This window comes from Chelon labrosus, assembly GCF_963514085.1.
Source record: "Chelon labrosus genome assembly, chromosome: 21".
NCBI classification, from domain to species: domain Eukaryota; kingdom Metazoa; phylum Chordata; class Actinopteri; order Mugiliformes; family Mugilidae; genus Chelon; species Chelon labrosus.
In genome coordinates, this window is record NC_140354.1 from 11,479,626 (window position 1) to 11,506,124 (window position 26,499).

The 26,499-nt window shown below is 43.7% G+C and overlaps 2 protein-coding genes across 3 annotated transcripts; one reads left to right on the forward strand and one right to left on the reverse strand.

Annotated features, from left to right (window-relative positions):
- Positions 1–2,084: 2,084 nt before the first annotated feature.
- On the forward strand, positions 2,085–9,373 carry LOC311506484 (uncharacterized protein). Of its 2 annotated transcripts, XM_084570459.1 has the most exons (4): positions 2,085–2,224; positions 4,569–5,262; positions 7,269–8,440; positions 8,735–9,373. In XM_084570459.1, the coding sequence occupies exons 2-3, from the start codon at positions 4,792–4,794 to the stop codon at positions 8,400–8,402; spliced, it is 1,605 nt and encodes a 534-aa protein (XP_084426585.1). In that variant the 5' UTR covers positions 2,085–2,224; positions 4,569–4,791; the 3' UTR covers positions 8,403–8,440; positions 8,735–9,373. The 2 variants fall into 2 exon arrangements, with proteins under 2 accessions (XP_084426585.1, XP_084426584.1); XM_084570458.1 differs by having other exon boundaries at positions 7,269–9,373.
- A 1,784-nt stretch (positions 9,374–11,157) lies between these two features.
- On the reverse strand, positions 11,158–23,701 carry LOC311506157 (uncharacterized protein). Its single transcript, XM_084570037.1, has 16 exons — positions 23,078–23,701; positions 22,718–22,800; positions 22,095–22,251; positions 21,836–21,997; positions 21,627–21,752; positions 21,444–21,518; positions 21,200–21,348; positions 21,052–21,112; positions 15,208–15,852; positions 14,122–14,204; positions 13,370–13,526; positions 12,183–12,344; positions 11,975–12,100; positions 11,735–11,809; positions 11,508–11,653; positions 11,158–11,294 (listed from the first exon to the last, which is right to left on the reverse strand). Exons 1-16 carry the CDS (start codon positions 23,552–23,554, stop codon positions 11,228–11,230), a joined length of 2,751 nt encoding a protein of 916 aa, XP_084426163.1. The 5' UTR covers positions 23,555–23,701; the 3' UTR covers positions 11,158–11,227.
- Between the last annotated feature and the right edge of the window lie 2,798 nt (positions 23,702–26,499).

The window sequence follows — 26,499 nt, forward strand, 5'->3', positions numbered from 1 at the left end:
GCTGGGCCTGAAGAATTTTTATGAATGAAATTTTGGAAGTCATCTTGTTTGCTTCATGTTTAGTTGTGATGTTAACATAAAAACTTATTTTCTTGTGATAAATACTTGTAATTACTAAAAGATCCACATAAGAATCAGGTTTTAAAAATCCTGTGATACAAAACTAAGAATCTTAAAATGGGAACACACAACAAAAAAGCTTTGGAATGATAAGCTAATATACGACTGATTTCTCCAAGTGACTTAAACCCTTGAACTTTTTATTCTCTCCCTGAGATGCAACTCCTCCGTTAGCAAAAAGGAAGGTTGACTGTAGAGGCCCTTTTACAGCCTACATCATGACAGTGAGCTGGAGGCAAAACAACTGAGAACTGGAGGCAACAACCAATTGCCACAGAGCAGAATAGGAGGCTACCATTCACTTAAAGTTAACAAAATGTAATTTTGCTGTGTTGTTGGGTGCCAGGATCGGAGGAGTAAGGTTAATAGCTTAAAACTGAAATGTCACTGTATACTTGTTGCCACTGTGAGTCAAAACGATCGAAGAAACCTGTGGTTACACGCGATAAGACAAAAGGATTGGACCAAGGAGATCAGCAAAAATGCTTGTGTGTCCAGGGAAATCAAAGTGAAACATGTTGCTAAACAAGACACAGCTATCAACATTTTGCTATGTCATTAGCCTCTTAGCCATTAGCCTGAATAATAGTCTCCATTAGCATATTCATTAGCCTATACACATACATAGTTAACTTTATGGTTGACAAATACAAAATGTAAGCAGCCCACTACAGTTCACTGTCAAAGACATAGCTGTTGGTTCTGTTTACCATAATCCAAGCCTGATGCATGTTTGTTTTCTGGCCTTGGAGCTAATTAGGCAGAAGTTTGCCTCATACAAAACAAAACTCATCTGTTAATTCTAAATTAAGTCTTGTTCATGACCACTCAGGAATGTAAAGATTTATATACCTCATTTTCTCTTGTGAGTTGGTTTCTCATTCAAGTATGTGTAAATGTACCAGCTGTTGAAAAGCAGATCATCCTGTCGGATCATACATCCTTTGTGTTACTGCATACTTGTCAGCCAGTCCTGTTGGTTAATGTTACCGTTTTCCAAGTGACACTGTTGTGTAGTGAGTGACTGTACATATTGAGATTAAGAACACTCTTGTTTTCTACCACCATTGTCAAAAACAAGCTTACACAAACCCCTAGTCATAGTTCACTAACGTATTCCTGTGGATTGTTTTGCCCACAGTTAAGCCCCGCCCACAGGAAAACATCAATTTGTGTTTCTGATACATGTGGCTCACATTAATGCAACTCTCCATGTGATCATTGAGGTTAGCGTATTGGGTTGGTTAGGTAACTTCTGTAATTCTAAATTCTCAGCTCTAAAATGTCAAACTGGGGCTTCACAATGTTATTCACAAACCACAGAGTGATGTAACTGTGGCTAAGTCCACTTTTTTTTTTTAAGATAGTCTTTGGCAGATTCTCATTTTGAAATTTTAGTTTAAGCTTTTGAATCACATGTTGTTTATATTCACCTGTTTTTGACTTGATTCTTTTTTTTTTATCCTAATAGTTTACATTTAATATATTTAAAAAAAAAAAAAAAAAAAAAAAACCTGCACTTCTTCTTCGTGTCACCTTTTACCTGTAGAACTTCAATTTGTTCCGGACTTGGTGACGTCAAAGAACTACCACTCGACCGCGCTGACCCGGCTCAGCGGGGCGCGTGCTGCTGCCGCTGCTCCTCATTCACTCATTCATTCATTGATATTAATACACTGGCGCGTGGAGGCAGAGGCGCGAGCGGAGAGATCAGAAGGGGCGCGAGGTGACGACGGCGCTGATTTTGTAACAATGTCGCGAGCGCGTGCCCGCTTCTCCGCGCACACTCAAAGCTGTACCCACCTACTATCGTTGTCATAGTTACCTACATACCCGCCTGAACGGGTATGTGCACGAGCGAGCAGGGAGGGAAGGAAGGAAGGAAAGGGGGAAAGAAGCGAGAGAGGAAGGAGGGAGGAAAGGAAGGTAAGAAGGAGGGAGGGAGCAGAATTAGTCAGTGATATAGAGGGGAGGAGAGGAGGAGAGGCGGCGGGTGTTCTGCCGAGGTGGACGTGGCGGGTCCGGCGGAGTTAGCTACAAGTCACGGGCAGCGGAGCCGAACCGAGGCGGACAGCCAGCCGGCCATGAACCGGACCACCCGCAGGTAACGTACCGCCGTCACCGTTAACGGACACTACTCGGCTGTGCAGTGCCGCTTTTTCCCCTCACTGCAGCCGCCGCCGCCGCCGCCGCGTCGCTTCGCTCGGTTTCCGGATTTTAACGGGCTGCCGGACAGATAATGACCGTGGGTGCTTGCTCTCGGCCGCCGCCGCTCACAAATTTCATAATTTGCCACAGTTGGCTTCTTTTGTGTTGGAAGTGTCAGCCGCTCCCCGCTGCGCTCACTCAGCGTGCTAAACGCAGAAACTCTCCAGGACCGCGGAGGAAGCTAACCTACCGCTGCTCCCCCCGCTGCTGTCTCTCCTCCCCGCCTCACTCTCACTTTCTCCCCCATGCTAACGTCAGCTAGCCCCGCTAGTTAGCTTAGCAGCCTGTAGTCGACGCTAGTGTGATAAACAAGATGGCCACTGGCTAGCTGCTAGCTAGCGAGACATGGCAGCTTGCCCCGTCTTTGTACGGCAGGAAAGAGACAGGAAAGCGGCTGTGAAGCGTCTCCTGGCCTGTCAGCAGCAGTTTTCACACCGGCCGCAACAGTCTGACAAAATAAAAGTTGTGTGCTGGACGCGGAGGATGGTGTGTTACTGTGAGCGGCCAGAAACATCCTCAGAGGAGGAAAAGGGAAAAAAAAAAAATCACCGCCAGATTGTAGCAGCAGCAGTCCGTCAGTCAGTCAGTCAGTCAGTCAGTGCGCGGAGGCTGCGTGGCGACTTGAAAGGCCACCTGAGGGCTGAGCGGACAGGTAACAGGGACGCAGGTAACGAGCCGGAGCAACCGAGCTGCAGCTTTACGTCGACTCTGCTCGTTTTGTCACAGTGAGGCTCCTCTGAAAACTTTTCTGTGTGTGTGTGTGTGTGTGTGTGTGAGGGAGGCCGATGCACGCACACGCTCCAAGTTGTTTGTGTCACATCAACGTGTCTCGTCTGCTTCTACTTTTCACAACAGTAAACACGAGGTGTCAGGTAACCGGGCTGTCTGTGCAGTTTCTGAAAATCAACAATAACAGTTCAGAGTAAACAAGCAAAGGATTGAAATGTCTTTTAGAGGCTTCAATTTCATGACAAACGCCTTGAGTGCATTTCCACGCCTGCAGTAAAGGTGACCTTTTTACCTGTCAGGGGTCAGGCTCGTCAACTCCGATCTTTAACGTGTTAAAACTGATGTTTTTAATTGAGAAAAGCATCCTTTTTAGTTTTCTGATATGTGAGGCGCCCTCCTGAATTGTTCCTGGGACTTGAAGAGGCTACACAGTGACGGCACTTTCGCATATTTGTTGTAGTTTTTAGGGTTAACTCAAAAAGTTCTGTCAGCTCTATAACTTTCAAACAATACGTATTAAGAGGTTGTAGCTACACAGTAATGTGACGTCCACGTGCCGAGAAACGGACGCGACAACTGTGACCGGTCCGTAATTCAGTCGTCAGTCATCCAGGTCTCTCAGAAACTTCTTCTGCCTCCTACACACACACACACACCCATCTATTTTTACACGTCTTCTCTCTTTTCCTTTGCGTTCATTTCATTTAAAGTAACCGTAGTTCAACATTTATCAGCTCCGGCTCCAATGTGAGCTGCTCGGTTTGAAGTACGCAAAGAAACTCGCACGTATACATGCTCCCTACGACGTGTTGATCTGACACGGACGTATAAATGTAACTTCAGGCTCTGCTCCAGAGATTCTGCGACCCCTTGAGTCTTGACCTGCTCGGTAACTCGCGGTACGTAAATCCAGGTCCTGCTTTTATTGAATTTTGTTCAAATATGTGACCTAAATGTTACTTAATATATATGTAACTCCAGGCCTGATTGATAATCGACGTTAAAAGAATCAGCTCTTCACAAACCCTGAAAAGAGCAAACCTTTGTAGATCAAACAAAAACATCCTCTGTGGAGGCTTAAAAGTTTTTTATTCGTGACGAGAAGCAACATTAACTGATTATTCGAAGAACAAACTGGCTTCCATACGAATGTTACGAGCGTAAATCTGCAAAGAAAGCATGGATTAATTGTTTTCAACCGCTACTGTTTGTCAGATTAACGGCAGGTGGATCTAATCTTGCCATCAGTGCCATTAATCTGCTGCCAAAGAAGAGGTTTGGTGTCTTAAAGTCACTCATAATGGTTTTCTGCACAAAGAAAAACATTTAAAAAGAAAGATCCTGTAGGTGAGAGAAGGTGGAGAGATGTTGAAAGTGTCCCGAATATTAAATAAAGGTTTAAGCGCCCTGGATTGTGTTTGGTTTGTTTGTGCTCACTTATCTTAACATGTTCACAGCTGCTGGTTGTTAAACTGTTGTTTACATGTTCTGACATGCGTCTCGTGTTCCAGGCTGGTCCCAGTCAGGTGTGGGTGCTGACGTCCAAGTGAACCTCCACATCATCATTGGATTATCTCGGGGATTCCCAATCCCCGCAACCCCTTCTCTGTCAGGACAACTCCTCTAAGCAGCAGGAGGGGAGTGGAGGAAGGGGTGAGCGAGGAGGAGGAGGAGGAGGAGAGGAAGAAGCTGTACTTCAGGTGTGGTGAGAAGGATTGGCTCCGCCCCCTTGCCATGACAGACTTGGAGACTGAGTGTCTGAGCCTTGGCTTGCCCCCCGAGTGCTGCTCTCCTCCGCCGCCTCTGGACCCCTCACTGCAGGTGGACTGTGGCCCGGGGCCCGCTGGTTCGGCCCCGACCCTGGCCCTCCTCTCCTCCGACTGCCCGACGCCCACGCTCAGCTCGCTCGCGGCAGAGATCGCCGAGCCGCTGGTGATGCTGCCGTGCGTGAAGAGCGAGCCGGAGGACGGGGACCTGGAGCCCATCAGGACCGTCGACCTGTCGGAGATCCAGCCTCTGTCCACCGCCGAGCTGGGCCAGGACCAGATCAAGATGGAGATCAGCGGCCTCGACTACATCAAGTCCGAGCACCACAGTCACCACTGCAACCACCACCTCGGCCCGTTTCATCAGAGCGACGCAGTCACAGAGCTGGACTATAAGTCGCACTACGAGCCCAGCTCTGTGTTCGACTACATCTCCCAGGTAATGATGGATCCGAAACCAAAGCCCATTTAAAATTCTGCTAATTTAATGAAATTGCGTCCATTTATGAAACACTAAAGGGTAGGGATGTAACAAATTACCGATATGAATCGGAAATCGGTTTTGATTTAAAAGATGTGAGTGCATCGATACACAAGCCCCTGGACCGATCTAAATGTACCACGAACCGGTCGATGGCCCGATTACAAAGTTATGAATCGGGTTATTACCGTAATTTCCAGACTATAAGCCGCACCCAAGCCGCTGGTGTTTTAATGTTTAATTACCGTAAGGGTTTCTTCTACCACGGAGGGGATTGTCGGGACATAAATGACTGTTTGGAAACGCAAAGCGTCCCATTTATTTACATTTGAGAAACACAATAAATCTTTCAATCAATCGATCGATCAAACTTTCACATCTTTGACATTACAAACAGCATTCGTGCAGCGCACAAATAATACAACGGTGCGCTCCTAGCGTACTTCCTGCAGTCATAGTACCGTAGTAGTGCAGTATAACAAAAAACAAAGCTTACAACGCTTGACGAGGCAATAACAAAGGCTAAATTTAATTCGTTTGTACGGCAGCAAAAGTGCAGTAACCCTGCTCAACAAAATAACCAGCATCTTTTTCTTAAACAGCCAACACAGCAGTAAAGGTGCAGTAACACGGCCGTTTACTGTATCAAAATAACCAGCCTACTATACCAGAAAAGTCAGCCAGATCAATCGCCTTTAACTTAAAAGCAGCTCTCGTACTGCATTTGGACTCACTTGGTTTGTTTCGCTCTCGTTACCTGGCGCGAACTGTCTGTCTCGCTCCTGCGCTTCCATGATAGTGCGCCCCTGGTGACCGTTAGCTGTAAGAATCCATAATTCGTTGTATAAACCGCAGGGTCCTAAGCAAGTGACAAAAGTAGAGGCTTATAGTCCGGAAATTACGGTATATCAGCAATACAGCTGGAACATTCATAATGTAAAATGTCTACTTTAAACAAGGAACTATATCGGATTACTCTCTAGGCAATTGAATCAGGTTGAATCAGGTCAACTGGACTTGGTTTTTGTCTGTGTCTGCGGGCTAGTCAGACTTGCCTGCTACTCTCTCGAACTGATGAAGCCACTTGGATAAGGAGCGAAACGTCTTCACAGACAAAAACCAAGTCCAGTTGACCTGATTCAATTGCCTAGAGATGCCTTTGACCTGGACAAATGAGAATTTGCACAGACTCATCGGATTACATCATATTGCACTGAATCGTACCGAATCGGATCGGATCAAATCGGTTGTTTTTAAAATGTGTCCTTCCTGAATCGTTTCGTACCCCATGTATCTAGATACGTATCGAATCGTCTTATATTGGAGAGATGCACACCCCTACTAAAGGTAGTAAATTTCTGCCGTCATGTGATGAGTAGCAGCAGAAGTTGGTTAACGGTTGGAGGTTATCTTATCAGCTATAATAAAATTAAAACGGATATAAAGAGGGTTGGTGTGTTTTTAGGGGACCTTTCCCTTTTAAGATGGTGCTGATTGTTTCTGTGTTTGACAGCAGAGACCAAGTCTGTATCTGGTTCAGGTCTTAAGACCATTAACTGACAACTGAATCCGTTTAAACCGACACCTGAGAGCCGAGCTTCATTTAAACGGCCTTGCAGCACAAACACGCCGTCTGCACAGATAGCTCCGTCAAAGGCTTGTTCAGTGAGGTGCTGCAGTCATTTCCTTTGAGAACATTCCTCTTATTTATTGATTTTTATTTGTCTTTAATATGAAGTGAAGAACTTGACGACGTATTCCGAGACCAGAGCAGACTGAAAACTAATATTAGAGATCAAAAAGCTCCTTTAATGAAGTATAAAATGGATGAAAAACTACAGACCTGAACCACAAGTCCTCCATTAAGAGCTGGAGGACAGATTACTGCATTAAATATTTATGTCGGATGCCGTTTGTCCGTTTCGGGGACAGATGTGGACTGCAGCTGTGTTTTCTGATTGCAGGTCACAGACACTCTGGAGTACATAAAGTCCGACCACCACGTGGATCTGCAGTGTTACTACGCCACGGAGCTGAGCTCGCTTAAGACCGAGTACCTCGAGTCCAACGCCATGTCCACCCACCTGCCGCACAACGGCCTCGAGTCCATCCACATGGCCGAGCTCCGCACCGAGCTCAACAAGCTGCGGCCTGACGCCCTGCTGATGGACGGCATGGGCAAGGTCGACCCCGAGTTTGGAAGCGGGGCGCTGTACGAGTTGCAGAACGCCGAGGAGGGGAAGACCTCTGCGGATGCGACGACGGGTCAGGGGGGAGGGGGGAGCCTGGTGATTACAACTAAAACCCAGAGCCCGACAGTGAGGAAACCTCGCAACATGCAAGGGGAGAAGCCGTTCTCTTGCACGCAGTGTGGGAAAAACTTCAGCACTCTGGGAAACCTGAAAACCCATCAGCGCATCCACACCGGCGAGCGGCCCTACACCTGCTCGCAGTGCGGCAAGAGTTTCGGCCAGGCGGGGAACCTCAAGCGGCACCAGCTGATCCACACGGGCCAGAAGCCGTACGTGTGCGCTCACTGTCCCAAAGGCTTCACCAAGGCCGATGACCTGCGCTCGCACCAGCGGCTGCACACCGGCGAGCGCCCCTTCATCTGCACCGCTTGCGGGAAGAGCTTCAGCCAGTCCAAGGAGCTCAAGGCTCACCAGCTGAGCCACACGGGCGAGCGGCCGTACTGCTGCCAGCACTGCGGCAAGAGCTTCACCAAGGAGACGAGCTACCGCAACCACATCCAGATCCACACCGGCGAGAAGCCCTTCACCTGCTCGCAGTGCGGAAAGACTTTCAGCAACTCAGGCGTCTTAAAAACCCACGAGAAGATCCACTCAGGCGAGCGGCCGTTCGGCTGCACGCAGTGCGGCAAGAGCTTCGGGCGCCTCGGCCACCTAAAGGCACACCAGCAGATCCACACGGGGGAGCGGCCGTACGCCTGCCCCCACTGCGGGAAGACTTTCAGCCAGTCTGGCCACCTCAAAGCACACGAGCAGATCCACAAAAGAGAGCGAGCGGACACTGCGAGTAACAGCAGCGACGGCGGCGGCGGCAGCGGCAGCAGCACAGTGGGCAGTGACAGCAGCTAAGACGAACAGAGAACCCTTTAACCTCCCGGAAAAACAAAGTATTATTCCTCTTTTTTTATAAATACTATATATGAATCTTTTCCTTATGAGTTTTTCTTACATTTTCATACCTTTTTGTGCTCTTTTACATTTTATCTGTGGGCAGAGTGGACTGACTGATTTGCTTTTATGCAAGTGTCTGTGTGTGTGTACACGTTATATACTGTGTGTCTGTTGGGGGGGGGCTGTAGATACTCTTTAAAGTACCAGTACTTATTTTTGGAGTACTTATGAAACACAAGCACAAAAAAACGTCAGTGACCAAGTTTGAGTACTTCTTTTTGTATTTGCAGTTTTTTACTGAACTGACCAGCAGCTCCTGAAAGAGCAGGACCCCAATCACTGATCAATCAACAGGATGTACGCACACGTTATGTATTCAGAATACATACATACATACATCAGAACTAACAGATGAGATGAAAGTATCATTTCATCACCTTTCAGTCTGTTAGATTTAAAATCAGTAAGTGTTAATGTCAGGCTGTCTAAGACGCGGTGATCAACAATCTGATTAGTTTGGATGGCTCTTGGTGAACGGGGTCCAACATCAGGTTCCTCTCTTTGTGTTCATGGCAGTGGGAGTACTTCAGTACATGCGAGTACTCTCTGCCAGTTTACTAGTATTTTACATGGAGGTGTGGGTACTGTACTGTTAAAATCTATTTCCATTTAGATATCTTTATTGACCAGTATTGATCGATAAGGACACCACAGGCGTCGTTTCATTGCTGACGATAATCAGAGGACGTTCTTTTTTTTGTTTTGTTTTGTTGTTTTGTAGCAGCGTTTTAAATGATTCTCAGTTTCCAGCTTCGTTGGGATCCAAAGGACCAAACTCATCAGCACAAAGGAACCCAACCCCCTCCCCACCCCCTACCCCCTACCCCTTACCCCCCGTCCAGATCGCTCACTGTGTAAATCTATTGATTATGTAATTCCTAAAAAATAAAAAAATGTAATAAAACTAAAAAAAAAAAAAAAACAACAGTGGGAAGGAGGAGGTGATGCAGCATCTTGTACTGGAAGAAGAATTATTAAAGAAACTAATGGCACATCCAGCTGTTTTCTTCTGACGTGTGTTGAACTGTTGATCTGTTTGGCTTCTGTTTATATTTTAAATGTCAGTCAGTTGTCTGCTGATAAATTAAGAGCAGACCACTGATAATGCAGCTCTTTGCAGATGTCTCTAACTGTCCTCACTGACTGAACGTAAACATGGCGTCATCAGTCCTCTAGACTTGTTTTGATTCATCCTGAGGGTAACATGACTCTCCTGCTCCTGGAGGCGCCTGTTCCTGTGACTTGATCAACAGAAACACTTCAGACCAGAACCTGGACTCAGGTATGTTTTCTAAAGGCGAGTTCAGAGCAGCTGGAGAACCGTCATGGATGTTAATTGTACATCGTAAGATTCGGAGGTGGAAATGAACATTTACATTTTGTACTTTAAAGCAGAGCTGGTTGACACGTGTTGATGTAAAGCTAATTAACAGATTCATTTTCTGTCCGGATGAAACCCCTGATAATTCTCACAGTTAAACAATAGTCTTAAAAATAAACTCCAGTCACAATCCAAACCTTTGGAAACTTTTAGAAAAATCTGACGTAGACAATTAAGTCAATAAGAAGGAATGAAAATTTACGAAAAATATTTAGTATTAATATTTGTGGTACATTTTAGTGTAAACATTAAAATATTTGTTAATGTTGAGTTTTTTTTTACCTGGTTTATTAAAATTCAGACATTTTTGGTACACTTTTTAACATTATTATTTGATGTTTTTTTTTTTTATTATCAGTAATATTTTGTAAACCTTTTCACATGTCCACAGAAGTTTATTTTTTTGTGAGATTTCTTTTAGATATTTTAAAAATACTTTTTAATCAAGTTCTGTTTTTTTTTTTCCCAGTAGATTTTAAATATAAATTTTTACAATTTATTTTTTGTATTATATTACTATTATAATACTATTATTTTATATTTTTTCCAACATTTTTGTTTTTTTAATAATTTTTTTTGGTAGCGTTTAATGATGAGCATCAACATCTTAAGTGTTGTTAATATGTTCGGTAGGTTTTATTAATATTTAATGATTTTAATATTTTTGAAACAATTCCTGTATCATCAATATTTTTCATTGATTTCTGAATTTTCATTAGTATTTTTTCCGTATTTTCAGACACACATTATTAGTATGTGAATATCTACGACCATATTTATTATAAGTAATATTTTCAGACATTATCAATAGTGTTTTATCATTTTTGAAATATTGTAATAATATTTTAAAGTTATTTGATCAGTTTTGTTTCCAGCATTGTCAGTAAATCTTAAAAAAATTAAGGTATTTTAATGTATTTGGACATTTTATAAATTTGAGTCCTTTTTATCTTATTTCTGTCAGATCTGAACTGAATAACTGCCTAAAAAAACAGCCAAACCACTGCTAAACCTAAAGAAACTTTAACCTCCTGTTAAATGAGTCGAAACACTTTGTTGTTTTGTTCTTACCCCAAAATTAATTCTTATTCTAAGACAAAGTCTTAGTCATTAATGTGGACAGACAGCAAATTCAGACACTTGTTGACTTTAATTGGGTTTTATTTCTTGTTGGCAAAGCTGGGAATTTTCTTCCAACAGAAAGTGAGACAGTAAAGTTCAAAGCTTAAACCGTGACGAAGATGAGAAAGGCTCTTCATCAGGTGAAGGTGTTCCCTGATCCAGCATGCAGGAAGAGGACAGACTTGACTCCGCCCCCGGTCAGACAGACGTGTGATTGGTTTCAGTTGGTCTCCTCAATGACCTTTGTGATGACAGTTCTTGTGGTTGTGGACGACATCGATGACGAGCTGCAAGAGAAAAATATGTTGGTTACAGAGAGAGGTGAAAATTAATGTTTTAACCAACTCTAGGTCATTTTATGCTTTGAGTGACCTGAGGTGTCTGTGAGTCATAATTTTTCTGGTTAAACCCCCCCAAAAAAAAATCAATCTTGTGCTGATTAACAGTTTAGTCATCTACCCCCATGAACCCCCAATGTTGGCTCTGCACGCGGTTCTTACCTGCTCCCCTCTCCGTCCATCAGCCTTCTGTACTCTGCGATCTCCATCTCCAGCCTGGTCTTGATGTCCAGCAGCATCTGGTATTCACCCGACTGGCGCTCCAGGTCAGCCTTCAGAAGCACCAGCTGCTCCTCCATAGACGTCACCTGCACAGGTGGAGGTCAAGTGTGAGTGCTGAGGATCAAAGTGGCCACCAGACGTCAAGACACGGTCAGAGTCCATCTCACCTGCATCTGGTATCCGCTCATCTGCATGCCGTAGCGGCTCTGGATTTCAGACAGTGTAGCTTCAAGAGATGTTTTCTGCAACGAGATAAGAGAGTTAGAAGACGGAGGACGGCGAGGACGAAAAGCAAGATGGCAGACTAGAGATGTCTCTGTCACAGAGTCTGTCATTGTCTCTTCAAGTACTTATTGTCCCTGTACTACTAATGTTTGTTGGCAAAGTAAAGTGTAGCAAAAACTCACCATGCTGAGTTGAGACTGGAGCTCAATCTCCAGAGACTGAAGTTGGCTCTTCACCTCCTTCACCTCGGTGGATGTTGTCTTCATCGTCATCTCTGTGGTTGCCACCTCCTGAACGATAGCCTCAGACTAAGAGAGGGAGAAAACGATGGCGTTAAAAAGGTAACAGGTTTTATTAGTTCAGCTCTTAAACATATTGTTGGTTCTGTACTTTGGTCTGGAACCAGCTCTCCAGATCTCTGCGGCTCTTGGAGGCGACGGACTCGTAGTGCTCGCGGATTTCCTCCATGATCTTGGTGAGGTCCACCTGAGGAGCGGCGTCCACCTCCACGTTCACCTGGCCACTCATCTCAGTGCGCATGGACATCAGGTCCTGCATGGGGAGGAAGGACAAGACGGCATGACCTTTAACCTCAGTCATTACTTTGTGTGACTTTGTGTAATGTTTAGCATGTCAAAGTGACATTAGCATGTAATCTCAAAGTATAACTCTGTAATGTCAACATGTTAATGTTAGCTTGGGTATCTGTTAAAATTCACTTGCTAATTATGCTAGCTAACCATAGTCACATTTACATTCATTACATAGACTGTATAAATATGGACTGCAGAACTGCTCCTTAAATGTGAAACCAAAGCAAGTAGAGCTCCCCCTGGTGTCTGGCTGCAGAATAGGTCATAAGCTCCACCCCCTCCATGTTAGTGGATGAGACTTGGGTCAAACTAAAACACTAAAATACATGTCAATTTTTTTTTTTCAAGGATGGTTTCAGTCATTTTAGGTAATGGTAGGTAAGGTTAATATAATGTTGATGCATGCTTGTGGTTAAGTGTTATTTCAGTTTGACACTTTAGAAACAGGATGTGACATAAAGGCGGCCACTAGTTGCCAAGGCAACTGCTCTGTAAAGCAGTCCCGTGAAACTGTGAGAGTTGTAAAAACAATTTTTACAATTTCTTTCAATATCGTGGCTCCACTCTCGAACTATACTGTGCAGACTCAGACTCCAAAGTCGCAAGATGGCGGGAAAACAGGTCAGTTTGGCCAATGCAAGGAAGTGGGGACACCCCGTCCATATTTATACAGTCTATGATTCATCATGAAGCATACATTTAGTATCTTAGTGTATTGAGTTAGCATTAATATCAAAGCACTGCAGAGCTCCACAGTTTAGCCAGTCATCAACTGACATGTATTAAGATATTTATGTTAACCTAGATTACGAAAACGTATGCATCTACTGAAATACTGCATTTGTGCCAACTAGCTTCATGTGTTTCAACGATGCCTTCACATTTTCTTTTTGTAACAACTGAATTTATATTGAGAGGTATTCTGCTGCAGGTCGTGGTGGATTTTCAGTAAGGCGGCGAAACCAGCGTCGGGTTTCTGGTTACCTCAGTGTGGTTCTTCTTCATGGATGTCAGCTCCTCGGTCAGGCTTTCGATCTGCATGCTCAGGTCAGTCTTGGCCACGCCCACCTCTCCCACCAGCATCTTCAGCCCGGCAATGTCGGCCTCCACTGACTGACGCATGGACAGCTCGTTCTCATACCTGCGGAGTTTATCACGGTGAGACTCTACTGCGCTGATAAGATGCTACATTTGCCACAAGAACAATAAACCTACAAACAATCCACGAGAACACATTGAAAATTAAGCAAAAACTGAAAAGGGTTTTCATAAAAAAAAGAGAGGTGACTTAAAACATGATAGTTGACTTTGACTTTACAGCAAAATGTTTCTTTAATCGTCATTTTATTACTTTTTTTTTCCGAAGATGAAAAAGGCACATTCAAGCATAGGCTGAGAAATAAAAATGTTAAACATCAGTATTTAATTTTTGAATTAGACGTGATTCCTCCGTTCACTCTGATAATATATACTGTTTGTAAAGCTATTGCAGTTCAGCCTGCTGCCAGAAGGTGGAGCTGCTTCCCCTGATAACATGCTGCATGTGAGAGGTTGCTCACGTTAGAAACCATTCAGTTATAGGTTGATCACCATTGATCCATCTGCAGATATTTACTCGTGACTCTCATTAAAGGGTGGAGGGAAAAAATATATACAAAAGGAGAGAAAGTAGGAAAGAAAAACAATGAAAGCAAAGGAAGGACAGACGGCAAAAAGTGATAGTGAGGTTTACTGACTTCATTCTGAAGTCGTCCTGAGCCAGACGGGCGTTGTCGATGCTCAGCATGACGGTACCTTTGGCAATGATGGCTTCCTGGATCTGATAACACAAGAATAAGAAGTAAAGTAATATGACTTCTAGTCACTAAATCAATAACACAGACGAGTGTAAAGTACAAACAACGATGCAGATTATATGTGCAAATTGAAAAAAAAACAAAAAAAAAACAGTATAATAATGATAAGCGTAATTGTTCCCTCAAAAAGAAGGCACATAAAAAGGACAAAATTAATAGGGCAATGAAAGAAATATGCAGCATGTGTGCAGAAATTAAGATGGAAAATAAAACTTGCCAAACAGATCTGTACCATTATTTCACACCCACCTGTTGGACCAATCACTGCAGCTTCTTTCATGACACAGAAAAAATGTTTTGGGGAAAACCGCAGCTCATATTTCTTGCTGTAGTTAAATGTAAAACGAGCCCTTTAACAGCGATCGTCTTGTGGGTGTGGCAGCTTCTCCTCGATCGCTTACTCACAGGTGTGGTTCACCGAGACCTCCATCCAAACCCTGAGAGCCCTGATTCTCTTTTCATATTTGTATAAACTTTTTATCAGACGTCCCAGTTTTCTTTAATGTAATTTCGTATGGAAGTCAAGAGCTGCCGTATTTTATTCTCTCTCGTATTATTGGGTTGATTTTTGCTTTTCAGTTGTTGTCTTCTGTATATTGATTTTCGGGTTCGAGTCATTCTTGCAATTGTTACAAATTGTAAATAAAAAATGAACAATGCAACTGAAAATAATCAAACTTTTTTAGATTATCATTTTAATTTAATGCCGCGATTGAAAAGCCTAGGATGTTCTAAATCAAGTTTTTTAAAGATCACAAATTAGTTGTCTGTGACATTTTTTGACTTGAGATAATTATTGAAAAGTTATATAGTAATGGTTAATTATTTTGAGAAAACAACTTTAGCTTAAATGCAAAACTGGCATCTTTCATTCTCTATACCTTTATTTTTTGGTCTCCTTTCAAATACCGGCCCCACCCTCGACCACTTCTGAACACCATTTCCCATGATGCCCCGCTTCCTCACCTTTCCCTGCAGCTCTGCGATGGTGAGATAGAAGGCGCTGTGGTCTCTGGTGGCTGGGCCGGCCTTGTTCTCCACAAACTGCCTGATATTCAGCTCCAGCTCAGCATTGGCTTTCTCCAGCGTTGCCACCTTGGCCAGGTACGTAGCCAGACGGTCGTTCAGGTTCTGCATGGTGAACTTCTCGTTGCCGATGACGCTGTCCTCCATCGCTGCTCCTCCACCGAAGCCAGCCCCGAATCCTGCACCTGCACCACCTCCAAAGCCTGCACCACCTCCAAAGCCTGCACCACCTCCAAATCCTGCACCAGCTCCAAAGCCTGCACCACCTCCAAAGCTGGCACGACTACCGCCGGCAGAGAAGCTCCTGCTGGCCTGTGAGACCCTAACACCACCTCCTCCTGCACCTCCTGTCATGCTGTAGGAGCTCATGCCTCTGCCGAGAGATGCTCCCCCAAGGCCACCACCGCCCATCATGGAGCTCCGAGAGGAGGAGTACATCATAGTTGTCATGATGATGGAGTTGAAGTCAAGGAGGTGTTTGTCAGTCTGTCTTCTCCAGAGGAGGGAAAAGGAGAGAAGTGAGAAGAGACAAATCGGTTTGCTGCTTTTAAAGACGCTCAGGTGGGCTGAGCTGCAGGTGGTACGTGGGTGGGGTCACCGCTCCACACCCACAGAAGAGAAATGTAAATCAGTAACTTACAAGAGTGCTGCAGGATACTTTTAAAGATACTTCTCATCAGATTTTCTGCTGTTTAAACTTTTTTTTTATCAGTTCATCTCTCTAAACAGCACCTGTGAGGACATTTTAAAGTGTTTTTTATAATTAAAAACATATTTGCCATTATCACAACCAAGTGAATCATGTGAATATTTAAGGAAGAAATTTAAAACTTTACTTTTGTCCTGTATTTTTGTACATAATAAGTTTTTATCTCCAGATCCTTGATGTGTACATTACACACACCCCTCTGTGATATAACAGGCTGCAATGAATCATGTGTTCTGTTGGTGTTGCAGTATCCCTCTAAGCACAAAGAGATCTCAGTAAGATGATGGTGGCGTCTCAGCTGCCCCTGGCATTAAGTGCTCACCTGTCACTTGACAGCGTCGTACTTTTTGTACTCAATGTGGGAAAATGCCCCTGGCTCAGTGACAGCGTTGGTTTGTTGTATCACTATAGCGACCTTGATTATGAGCTCTGGTTTGACTTTTCAACCAAAACCCTCCATTTATAGGCTTTTATTGGTCTCTGCATCATGTAACACAGTGTCGTTATTGGAATTATTGGCACTCCAAGGTCATTGGAGTGCCAAGACTAGTGCCAAGTCAAAAACAAATCCCAGAACAAGTGCCAAGTAACAAACCAAGCTGAGACCATGAAGCTTAGCATGTCACAAGTCAAGACCAACACATTGTTGGAAGAGAACAAAAATAAGACCACAAAGCTCACAATCTAGTCCTAGATTAAGACAAGTAAGGGCCAATGACAGAGTAGAGTCAAGATTATGCAGTCACAACACAAGTGCCAAGTCAAAGCCGACAAATCACAACTCCCATCATAAAGCTCCACAACAAGGATTCAAGGATTCAAAGAGTATTATTGTCATTTCAACACATGTTGGTACATGAGGTGGAATGAAATTAGTTCCCGGTGCAAGCCAAAGCAGAAACGGTATACGTAAAAGTATAAAAATAAAATAAAATTAGCTAACTAAGTATAAAAGAAAAATAGGCAAATAAGTAATATAAATATAGAAAATAGAAAATGCAACAATATACAGCTGAGCAATATACAGCGGAATTAAATTCCCAACTCATGAACATTGAGCCCAAAGTGAAGTCCCCAACCGAAGATAGATGAGAAGCAGTTAAAGAACAGAGTCAAGACCAACTAGTCCCCAGTAAAGTCCCAATATGTGACAGAAGTTGCGAGCTAAGACCATGAAGCTCAACAACAAGTCTCAAGTCAAAATAGATGAAGATAAATTACAGAACAGAGCCAAGAAACAATTTCCTTGAAAGATTAATGAAGTATTCTGATTATGATTATGAAGACAAAGTCAAATGCCACTAAGAGACCATGAAGCTCCCAGGACAAGTCTCTAGTCAAGATAAACAGGAAAACAATTACAGAACAGAGACAAGAGTAACAAGTCCTAAGAATACTGTCAAGTTAAAAACCAAGCCTTCACAAGTAAAGATCTCAAGTAGAGATCGCAGTGTGAGGCTCCAAATCAAGGCCCAAAATTAGTTAAAGGTAAGTCAGAAGACAACTCCCCAGTCAACATAGACAAGAGCCAATTACAGGACAAAGTTAAGACTAACAAATCCCATGAAGTCTCATGTGAAGTTAAAGGATGAGCACATAAAGCTCCACCAGAAGTCCCAAGTTCAAAGTAAAAAACAGGAAGTTACAGTTAGCTAGGTTTCAGCTTGACTCTTTATTTGATGAATTCTGTTTGTTTTTGATCTACTTCTAAAATGTATTGCGCAGTGCAGATGCATGCTGCATTAAGAGTTAGTCTGCTCAGCTCACTTTAGCTCGAGATGCCTCAGTGAAAAGTTAAGGATGATTGATGGCATCTGCTGTCACATGTACCAGCCCAAACCCTGCAGCCAGCCCTGAAAGATGATTTGTAGGCTTATGTGCCTCTGCATGCTCTGAGCAGGTATGTGAGTAGTAACAGCTGGAAAAAGAACTCTTGTAGCTGCAGGTTGACCCTCCAGCTCTGTTCTCGGCTTAAATTTACGTTTAATTAAAAAGAATCTTGTCACGTCGTTTTGCTGACACATCAGCAGGAAGAAGGTCAGAATTCAATGCGGTGCTGAAATTTTGATCATTCATTCATTCATTCATTCAGATTATGCAAAGAGACACGATTCTGAAGCTGTAACTTGTTGGTTTAAATTTGGATTTAGTTGCTACAGTTTTTGCAGTGTGTCTGTTTTACATGTGCTGCATTGCTTTTCAGGTTAACGATGACATCTACCTGCTGAGACTGATGTCATTCTTTATGTCTCGGGCACATTAAAACGTGGACATTCTGGTGATTAAATAAAAACAGGTGCGTGGATGTGTCATTAATGTGTTTATGTGTGTGATCAGTTGGCAGCCAACTTTGAAATATGCAAATCTTAATCAGATCATATTTGGCTCGCAACGCATTCAGTTCAACTCAGCTTTCTGGCTGAGTGCCTTCAATGCCTTGCCCTTCCGCTGGTATGATTACAGTGCTTTTATCCTGGTGACTTCACTTTGTATCAAACTGTCAACACACCTGAGTGAAGCTTAAATTCTGTCAATCAACTCCAACAATGAGAGTGAACTCTTTGAAGTCACAATGACTGAACTATCTGAACTAATGCTCTACATTAAAGGCCTTGTTGGAAGGTTTCAGAGACATCTAGTGGTGAGGCTGCAAATTACAGACTGAACGCTTCTCCATTAACACCAATTTAAAGTGTACAAATGATTCTGAAGCTGTAACTTCAGTATTTAAACGTGAAGGTGGGTTTGAGTCGGTGTCTGTTTGTCTGTTCTGGGCGGTTAAAGAAACACGGAGGAATATGAAGAGGCGCTGCTGCTTCTGCACACATGAAGGAACTGATTACATTTACTTGGACAATACTTCTTCAACCTGATCAATCAGTATGCTCTAAAACAAATGCTAAATAAAATAATCCGTTAACATACATGCGTTTACATGTCCCAAAACATTAACCGTGGCTTTATGACAAGTTAGTTTGAATCTGTTGGAAATATAACAGTAGCAGAAGAAGCTTGCTCTCCAACTTTATAAACACTAAACACCAAATTCATTCAGTAGAAAGAGATGACCAAGATGGAGCCACATTTCCAACGACGCTTTCCGCTTAGATTCAGGTTTTCCTCATCTTTTCTGCATTACTACCATCATGTTTCTGACCCTCCTGAAAACTCGTCACCTGATCTTTAGTCCCCGTCAGGCAAACGTGCAGAAAGAGTGGATTTATTCCAACGAGAGTGTTTACATGGTCTTTAGGAGCTGATATGTTCCTGTTGAACAGATTATCAACTGTTTACACCACACCTCTCAAGCTTATTGAAAAGTTCTTCTGACCAGATCAGTCTTTTCTTTCTAGAGTCTATGTCAGTGTCTTTTAAACCACACACTGTTAAATGTGCAGGTGTTAAAGAGACATGAAGATTCTAAGTCGAGCGCGGTAATTGCTGCATTCTTTCCTCTTTACACTGTCAGATGAGAGTCAGCCATCGGCGTCGTATCAGATCATAAAATTTACAGTCAGCTTGACAGCAGTCTTATATAACCGCGGGAGGTTTGACAGCCGCCCGAGGCTCGCGTGTATCTGTGTGTGACTGATAAAGGAGTGAATGTGAGTTCAGTGCTTCAGGCCGACGCCAGTTACTGCACAAACCAGTCAATTAATAATTGGAAGCCTTATCAGTCGCTTAAACTCTCCATCATAACGCCTTCTAGAACAGCAGCCTTTATTATGTGTTGACTATATCGATTAGAATGTTTGCTCATAAAATGTCTAGGAAAACTTGTTTTTAGTGTCGGTTTGAGTGTCGCGTCCTTCGCAGTCAAAACAGCAGTAAAGTAAGACAGAGCCTGAATTTCTTCTAATGTGATTCATATCTTTAAGGCGGTAGTCGATGGTTTAAATCTTTATGGGAACTGGGAACATTTAGGAGCGAGAACACGTTTTTGGGCACATTTTGTGAGACGCTCTGTTGAGGAGTGTGTACTTGTTCACAACAGAAAGTGTTTCTAAACTTGAACTGTGTCTGTACCAGTTCTTAAAAAAAGATTGTGTCAAACCGCCATGTTTCTGTTATTTTGACAACCCCATCTCAGTGGGTTAGGCTAAATAACAGAAAACACTTTAAAGTAATTCAATACAGTGCAGTAGCACCACAAACTACATTCATTCATTCATTCATTCATTTTATGTAACCGCTTATCCTTTGGAGGCTCACGGGCGATGCTGGAGCCTATCCCAGCTGTCATTGGGCGAGAGGTGGGGTACACCCTGGACACCCTTATAGTTTATAAGTATGTTCAATGTATGTTAGTATGTTCAATGTATGTTACTGCTACTGGATGTTTGAATTTCCTTCGGGATCAATAAAGTATCTATCTATCGATCTATTGATCTATCGATTGATCGATCGCAGGGCTAACACAGAGAGACAGACAACCATTCACACACACACCTACGGCCAATTTAGAATCACCAGTTAACCTAAAAAATGTTTGAATTGTTTGACTGAGCCAACAAACTACAACCCCGATGAAGCAGAACGAAGTCCAGATGCAGTCTGGAAGAAAATTAAAGTTCTTGAGGTGTCGAAGTCACGGATGAGCAGCAGAGGGCAGCACTGTCACTGAAACCAGCTGATCACTGATCCATTACTTTGTCTCTTTGCCCATAACTCTGTCACACCATCACTTTTATCAGCTTGTTAAGTGTAAATGATCTTTACAGTTTCCATTATTATCACATCTCTTTATATTCATGAGTTTCATCCACATTTATCTGATCATTTATAAAGCTTTACTGAATACTGGAATCATTTCTCTTTTCTCTCTCTCTTCTGTTTAGTTTCCTGTGGAAATCTAATGACTGACTGGGAATCGCTGATCAGTTGGACCTCGGTAAATGAAGACAGACACACTCAGTGTTAATGTGGACTCTCGTTTTATTGTCACGTCAGATTCTCTGACAGAGAAGAAGAGACGGTGATTCTGATTTGTCGTCTGCAGCTGCAGCTCGCAGCTCTCAGCGGGCCAGTACGTAGGAGGATGACTAGGTGGAGGTTGTGACCCTCCTCCCATTAACCTCTTCCACCACTGTCACCACCTTCCTGGTCGAAGAGGTGGTACTGGAGGAGGTGCTGATACTGTGGACCAGTCAGAAGAGAGAACAGCTGAGTCTCCACATCGCCTGCTAGCTTCAGCATCATCGATTGAATCTGTGTCAGTCTTACCTGCTGGCGGCCTCTCCGTCCAGAAGTCTCCTGTACTCTGCGATCTCCATCTCCAGTCTGGTCTTGATGTCCAGCAGCATCTTGTACTCTTGTCCCTGGCGCTCCAGGTCGGCTCTCAGCTGCACCAGCTGCTCCTCCAGACACGTTACCTGCAGGTCGACCGGAGGCACGTTCACGGGTGAAACTAAGCACCACAGTCTCACTGCTCGGCATTTGTGACATATTCACTCATGCAGCGTCTTACCTGCGACTGGTATCCACTCAGCCTCATGGCATAGCGGTTTTGTGTTTCTGCCAGGGTCGCCTCAAGAGATGCTTTCTGCACAGGAAACAAATTAACAAAAATAAATCAAAACAGTTTTTTAAACACTTATGTTACCTTATAGTTGTTGGTCATTTCAAACTTTACTCATCATGTGTTGCTCACCATGCTCATCATGGACTGCAGCTCGATCTCCAGAGCCTGCAGCGTGCGTTTGACTTCTGTGACCTCCGACCTGGACGTCTGTAGCGTGGTGGTCTGAGTGATAACCTCCTTGTTCAGCTCCTCTGTCTGCAACAGGAAACACACACTTCAGTCCACACAATACCACAACGTGAAGGTGAAGTCGGCAGGAAGTGACATCGTTGTGGCACCTTTGTCTGGAACCAAGACTCCAGTTCTCTCTGGTTCTTGGCGGTGACGGCTTCGTAGTGCTCCCTGATTTCAGCCATGATCTTGGTGAGGTCTTCTGCTGGGGCAGCGTCCACCTCCACGTGAACCTGGCCGCTCATCTGTGCGCGCATGGCCACCAAGTCCTGAAACAATCAAAAATATCGGTTCGTTTTTTAGAGAGTTTGTTTGGGTTGCTTTTAAAGAAAGTCCTTCAGTTATTTGCTGGTTTGCTTAGCTGACCTCCTCGTGGTTCTTCTTGAGGAAGATCAGCTCCTCCTTCAGGCCCTCGATCTGCATCTCCAGGTCGGTCCTGCACAGAGTGAGCTCGTCCAGGACTCTCCTGAGCCCGGCGATGTCGGCCTCCACCGACTGACGCATGGACAGCTCGGTCTCGTATCTGAAGGCAGAAGATGACAGTTGAGACCACAAACATCAACGCACATCAACCATCATGTAAATAAAGACAAAGAAGATAAAAGAAGCACGAGAGAATCATCAGAAATTAACCTAACAAACATTGCTGTCTGCTCCTAAAATCAATAACGCCTTCAGGTGTAATGATCTTTATATAAGTGACTCTGCAACCTCAAGCCGAAGCGTTGTCTCAGATTTCTAAAAAAAGTGAAGCCCTGAGGAACGAGCTGCAAGATCAGACATGACCATTAATCTCTGTGTTCAACCTCAGAAGTGCACCTATACCACCCAAGTCCAAAGCGTGCTGATCAGGTTTCTTATCGCCTGAATCTGTGTTCTCGTGGTTTCACCGACAACGGTGTAATTATCTTATCAGCGGTTTATAAAAGAAGATTCTGCTTGGAGTATTTCTGCCTCTACAGTTACTGATGCTGCTTCCTGATTCTCACTTTGTCTTGAAGTCTTCAGCAGCCAGGTGAGCGTTGTCGATGCTCAGGTGGACAGCTCCGTTCACTTTGATGGCTTCTTGAATCTGCAAACAGGAAGTTAATATCACTGTCACTGTTCGGTGCTGCAAACTTCCTTCATTGATGCAATAATACAGTTTATAAAGAATAAAATAAACTCAAACATTATATCAGAATTAACTTAAAAACAGATTAACAGAGGGATCTGCTACAGAAAGGCTGAGATTTCTGTGTTCTCTTTGGGTTTTATGTGCTAAATCTTTGTTTATTCTGTTGCTTGAAACTGCAGCTGTGGTTTATATACTTTTGTCTACACCTGCAGGATGAGGATAAGGGTTTTACCTTTGCAGTGATTTCTGCAATGGTGGTGAAGAAGGCGCTGTAGTCCCTGGAGGTGGGTCCGACCTTGCTCTCCAAAAACTGCTTGATCTTCAGCTCCAGCTCGGCATTGGCCTGCTCCAGAGAGTGCACCTTGGCCAGGTATGTGGCCAGGCGGTCGTTCAGGTTCTGCATGGTGAACTTCCCGTTGCCAATGAGGCTGTCTTCCACGCCGCACACGCCGAAGTTGCCGGAGGAGTAGCCACCACCGGAGGAGAAGCCACCACCGGAGGAGAAGCCACCACCGTAGCAGGCGCCGAGGCCTCCACCCATGGAGGATGAGGAGGAGATGCGTACGCCGCAGCCGCCAGCCCCACCGTACACACTGCCAGCCCTCATTGACATACGAGAACCGCCGCCGAAGCCGACCATGGAGTTGCTGGAGCCCCCCATGGAGGTCTTAACAGTGTGGGAGGAAGAGCGAGACATGAGGGTTGCCATGATGGATGCTGCTGTTCTGCTGTGGCTGAAGACGACACAGAGAGGAGAGTGAGGAGCAGCTAGTCCGTCCTCCTATTTAAGCCTCAAGAAGGTATCAGTCACTCAGCACATGTCGTCATGGCAGGCAAGGCTGTGGGCCAAGTATGTGCACAGCAGGGCAGGCTACATGGGGCGTGTCAGGGATGGTCAAGGAAAAACGTAACCTTTACACATCTTGGTAACAATAACGGGATCAATGGCAACGAAAAAGTTCTGTGCCACCTCCAGGCATCTTGTGACCTTTAGCGGATAACTTGCAAAAAGACAGCTAAGCAGAGCTGTCAAAACAGTCGGGTAAAGTTTAATCAAGACCTTGAGGCCCCTCATGCAGGTTTAATGCCTTAAAGCTTCGGGGCTTAAGTGAAAGCTCCTGTAAATGTCAGCTAACTCCCTTGAAATGGGAGAGTGCGTTTTAAATGTCACAAAGTGCAGCAGAGGGCTAAGGATTGCACTTTAAATCACACACCCTGTGCTATTAGAACATTAAATTTACTGCTGCTTCAGTTTAACTCAGACCTTCACTCATATACTTCTCAAATACAAACTGTAAATTTGTTTTAATGAAGCCGTGCAAATGAATGACTGAGTCGTAGCACAAGGTAAAATCCATGCACCCCCTTATCCTCTGCTCTAGACTCAGTGCAACTCATTGAGGATTTAGAACAGGCTTGTATTAAAAGGCAACGGTTGCCCTAAAACCCTCTGACACTTAAAACATCAAAGTCTACTCCCCTCTCACTACACCTTTTCCACTCTGGCTTTTTCTTGTTTAAAACAGAAAATATCTTTAAACACACTTTTTGCAGCTGTGTGTTCACAGATTTGTGTTTTTTGCAGTGGGGCGGAGTTTAGAGTATAGAGTTGGCGTCCGTCCAGAATGTACACACAGGTAAAGATTGTGAGCGTTGTGTAAACAAAATAAGCAGAAAGATAAGCACATATTTGCACCGAACTGAACATCAAAAGTGACTGAATTCTTATCAGCTTATCAGCTTTGAACTAACTGAGCCCGTGCAGCTCGTTTTGATGTTCATTCATTCTTCACACTAGCTGTTGAACTGATGTCAACATTTGCAGCGAAACATTCTGGATTCCTTTCACGGCTTAGATGAAAGTGCGTGCATCCTCCAACTCTAATCGACATATTTCCTGCTCCATTAATGACATTAAATGCACACACTCATCGTTATTGGCCAGTGTAAAGAGTGCATTTACATTACAGCTGCGGGGGGTTAATAAGAGCATCCTGCAGCCTTTCTAGTTTTCCTCCATAAATCACCCACTTGAAAACTTTGTACTCAGAGTATTCATGACCTCTTCTCCTCATTCCTGCTTGACTGAAACCACACACCCAGCTTGCAGCGTTCCATCACTCATCAGCGAGGCTTAACAGATGATCACGCCCTGATTAACTCAACAAACGTTCCCTTTCACAAAGCAGGGTCAATAAAATCAGGCTGAAACCGCCCGCCTGCTCTGCTGCCATAGTTGAATGTTAACGGACCTGTTTCCTCGCCCAACGCCGACCTCCCACCCCTCTTGGCTTCCTGGCAACGTGAGTTTCATTGAGACACATCGACTGTGTGGCAAACAATGACAGCAGTGGCAGGGCCATCAATCACCTGCTTACATGTCATCTCTGAGCCGCCCTGAGCATCGAGCCAATCTTTCTGGAAACTTAACCTGGGTCACAGCTCGTTTCCAGCTCTGTTCACCCGTAATTATCCTGGGCAAGTGGTGTACAGGCTGTGAAACTGTCAATAACCAACTGACAGTTTATTAGAAGTAACATGATTTAAACTAAATGACAACCTGTTGCACAGAGACCATTAAACTGGATTTTATGCCCTTGTTGACAAGTTTCTACATCCGAAATCAGCTAAGGGTGACAGCAGAAGCTATGTTTGCCACTTGAGCTAATCTTAGTGATAGAAGTTAATATTAACTCCTGGAGTTACCAAAGTTTGACAAGAAAATGCTGATGTTGGCTATGTGACTGGTAAACCAAGCCTGTTGAATTGGTCTACAGCCATAGACTCACAGAAGAAGCTTACATTAGTTTGATATTAGCTTCAGAGGCTCCAAATCACAGGAAAAACTTTTGTGTATTCAAGTTAATCCGCAAATACAAAGGCTATGTTAACTGCTGGAACTAGCTGTTTCCCCAGTTTGACAGAAGTAGCTAATGTTAGCTGTGTGCTACAAAATAATAATAATACAAAATACAATATACTATAAACTGGTAAATTTATTCTGTTGAGTTAAGCTAATTGCTACACCTAACAGTCCTGTAGATTCACAGAGGAAAGAAGAAACTGTCATTGATTTCAACCATTGACAGGATCACTCAGATTATATAAACTAATTTGAAGAGGCTGCTATTATCTGAAGCTGAAGCTATCAGGTTACACAAAAGAAGACAAAGTTAGCTGGGTGGCTCATAAACAAGATGCTATAAGCTGATAAACATGGTCTGGTGAGTTAAGCTAACTGCTACTACATCACACTAATATGAGCTTCTTCTGTGACTTTATGAGACATCGAGGCTACTTAGACTCAAACTTAGACTTAGACAGACTTAATTAATCCACAAGGGTAACTAACTCGTCACAGTAGCTTGGTTGCACATTAAAAACACCCATCTGTTACAGAAAGGTGAGTTGTTGTACAGCTGGATAAAGAATGATATGAATGAAGTCCTGTAGCTTTCACTGTGGGAGCGGAAGAAACAAATATTTGTTTAACTCATAGAAGCTAATATTAGCTGTCTCTTTATCCATCTGACAAAAGAGACACAGATTGACGTGTCAGTCTCTGTGGGGAAAGGCGAAAAACCAATTGTTCCCACTATACAGTATCCACCTTATTCCTAGCTCCCATGAGCCCTTGCGTGAATTATGGTTGAG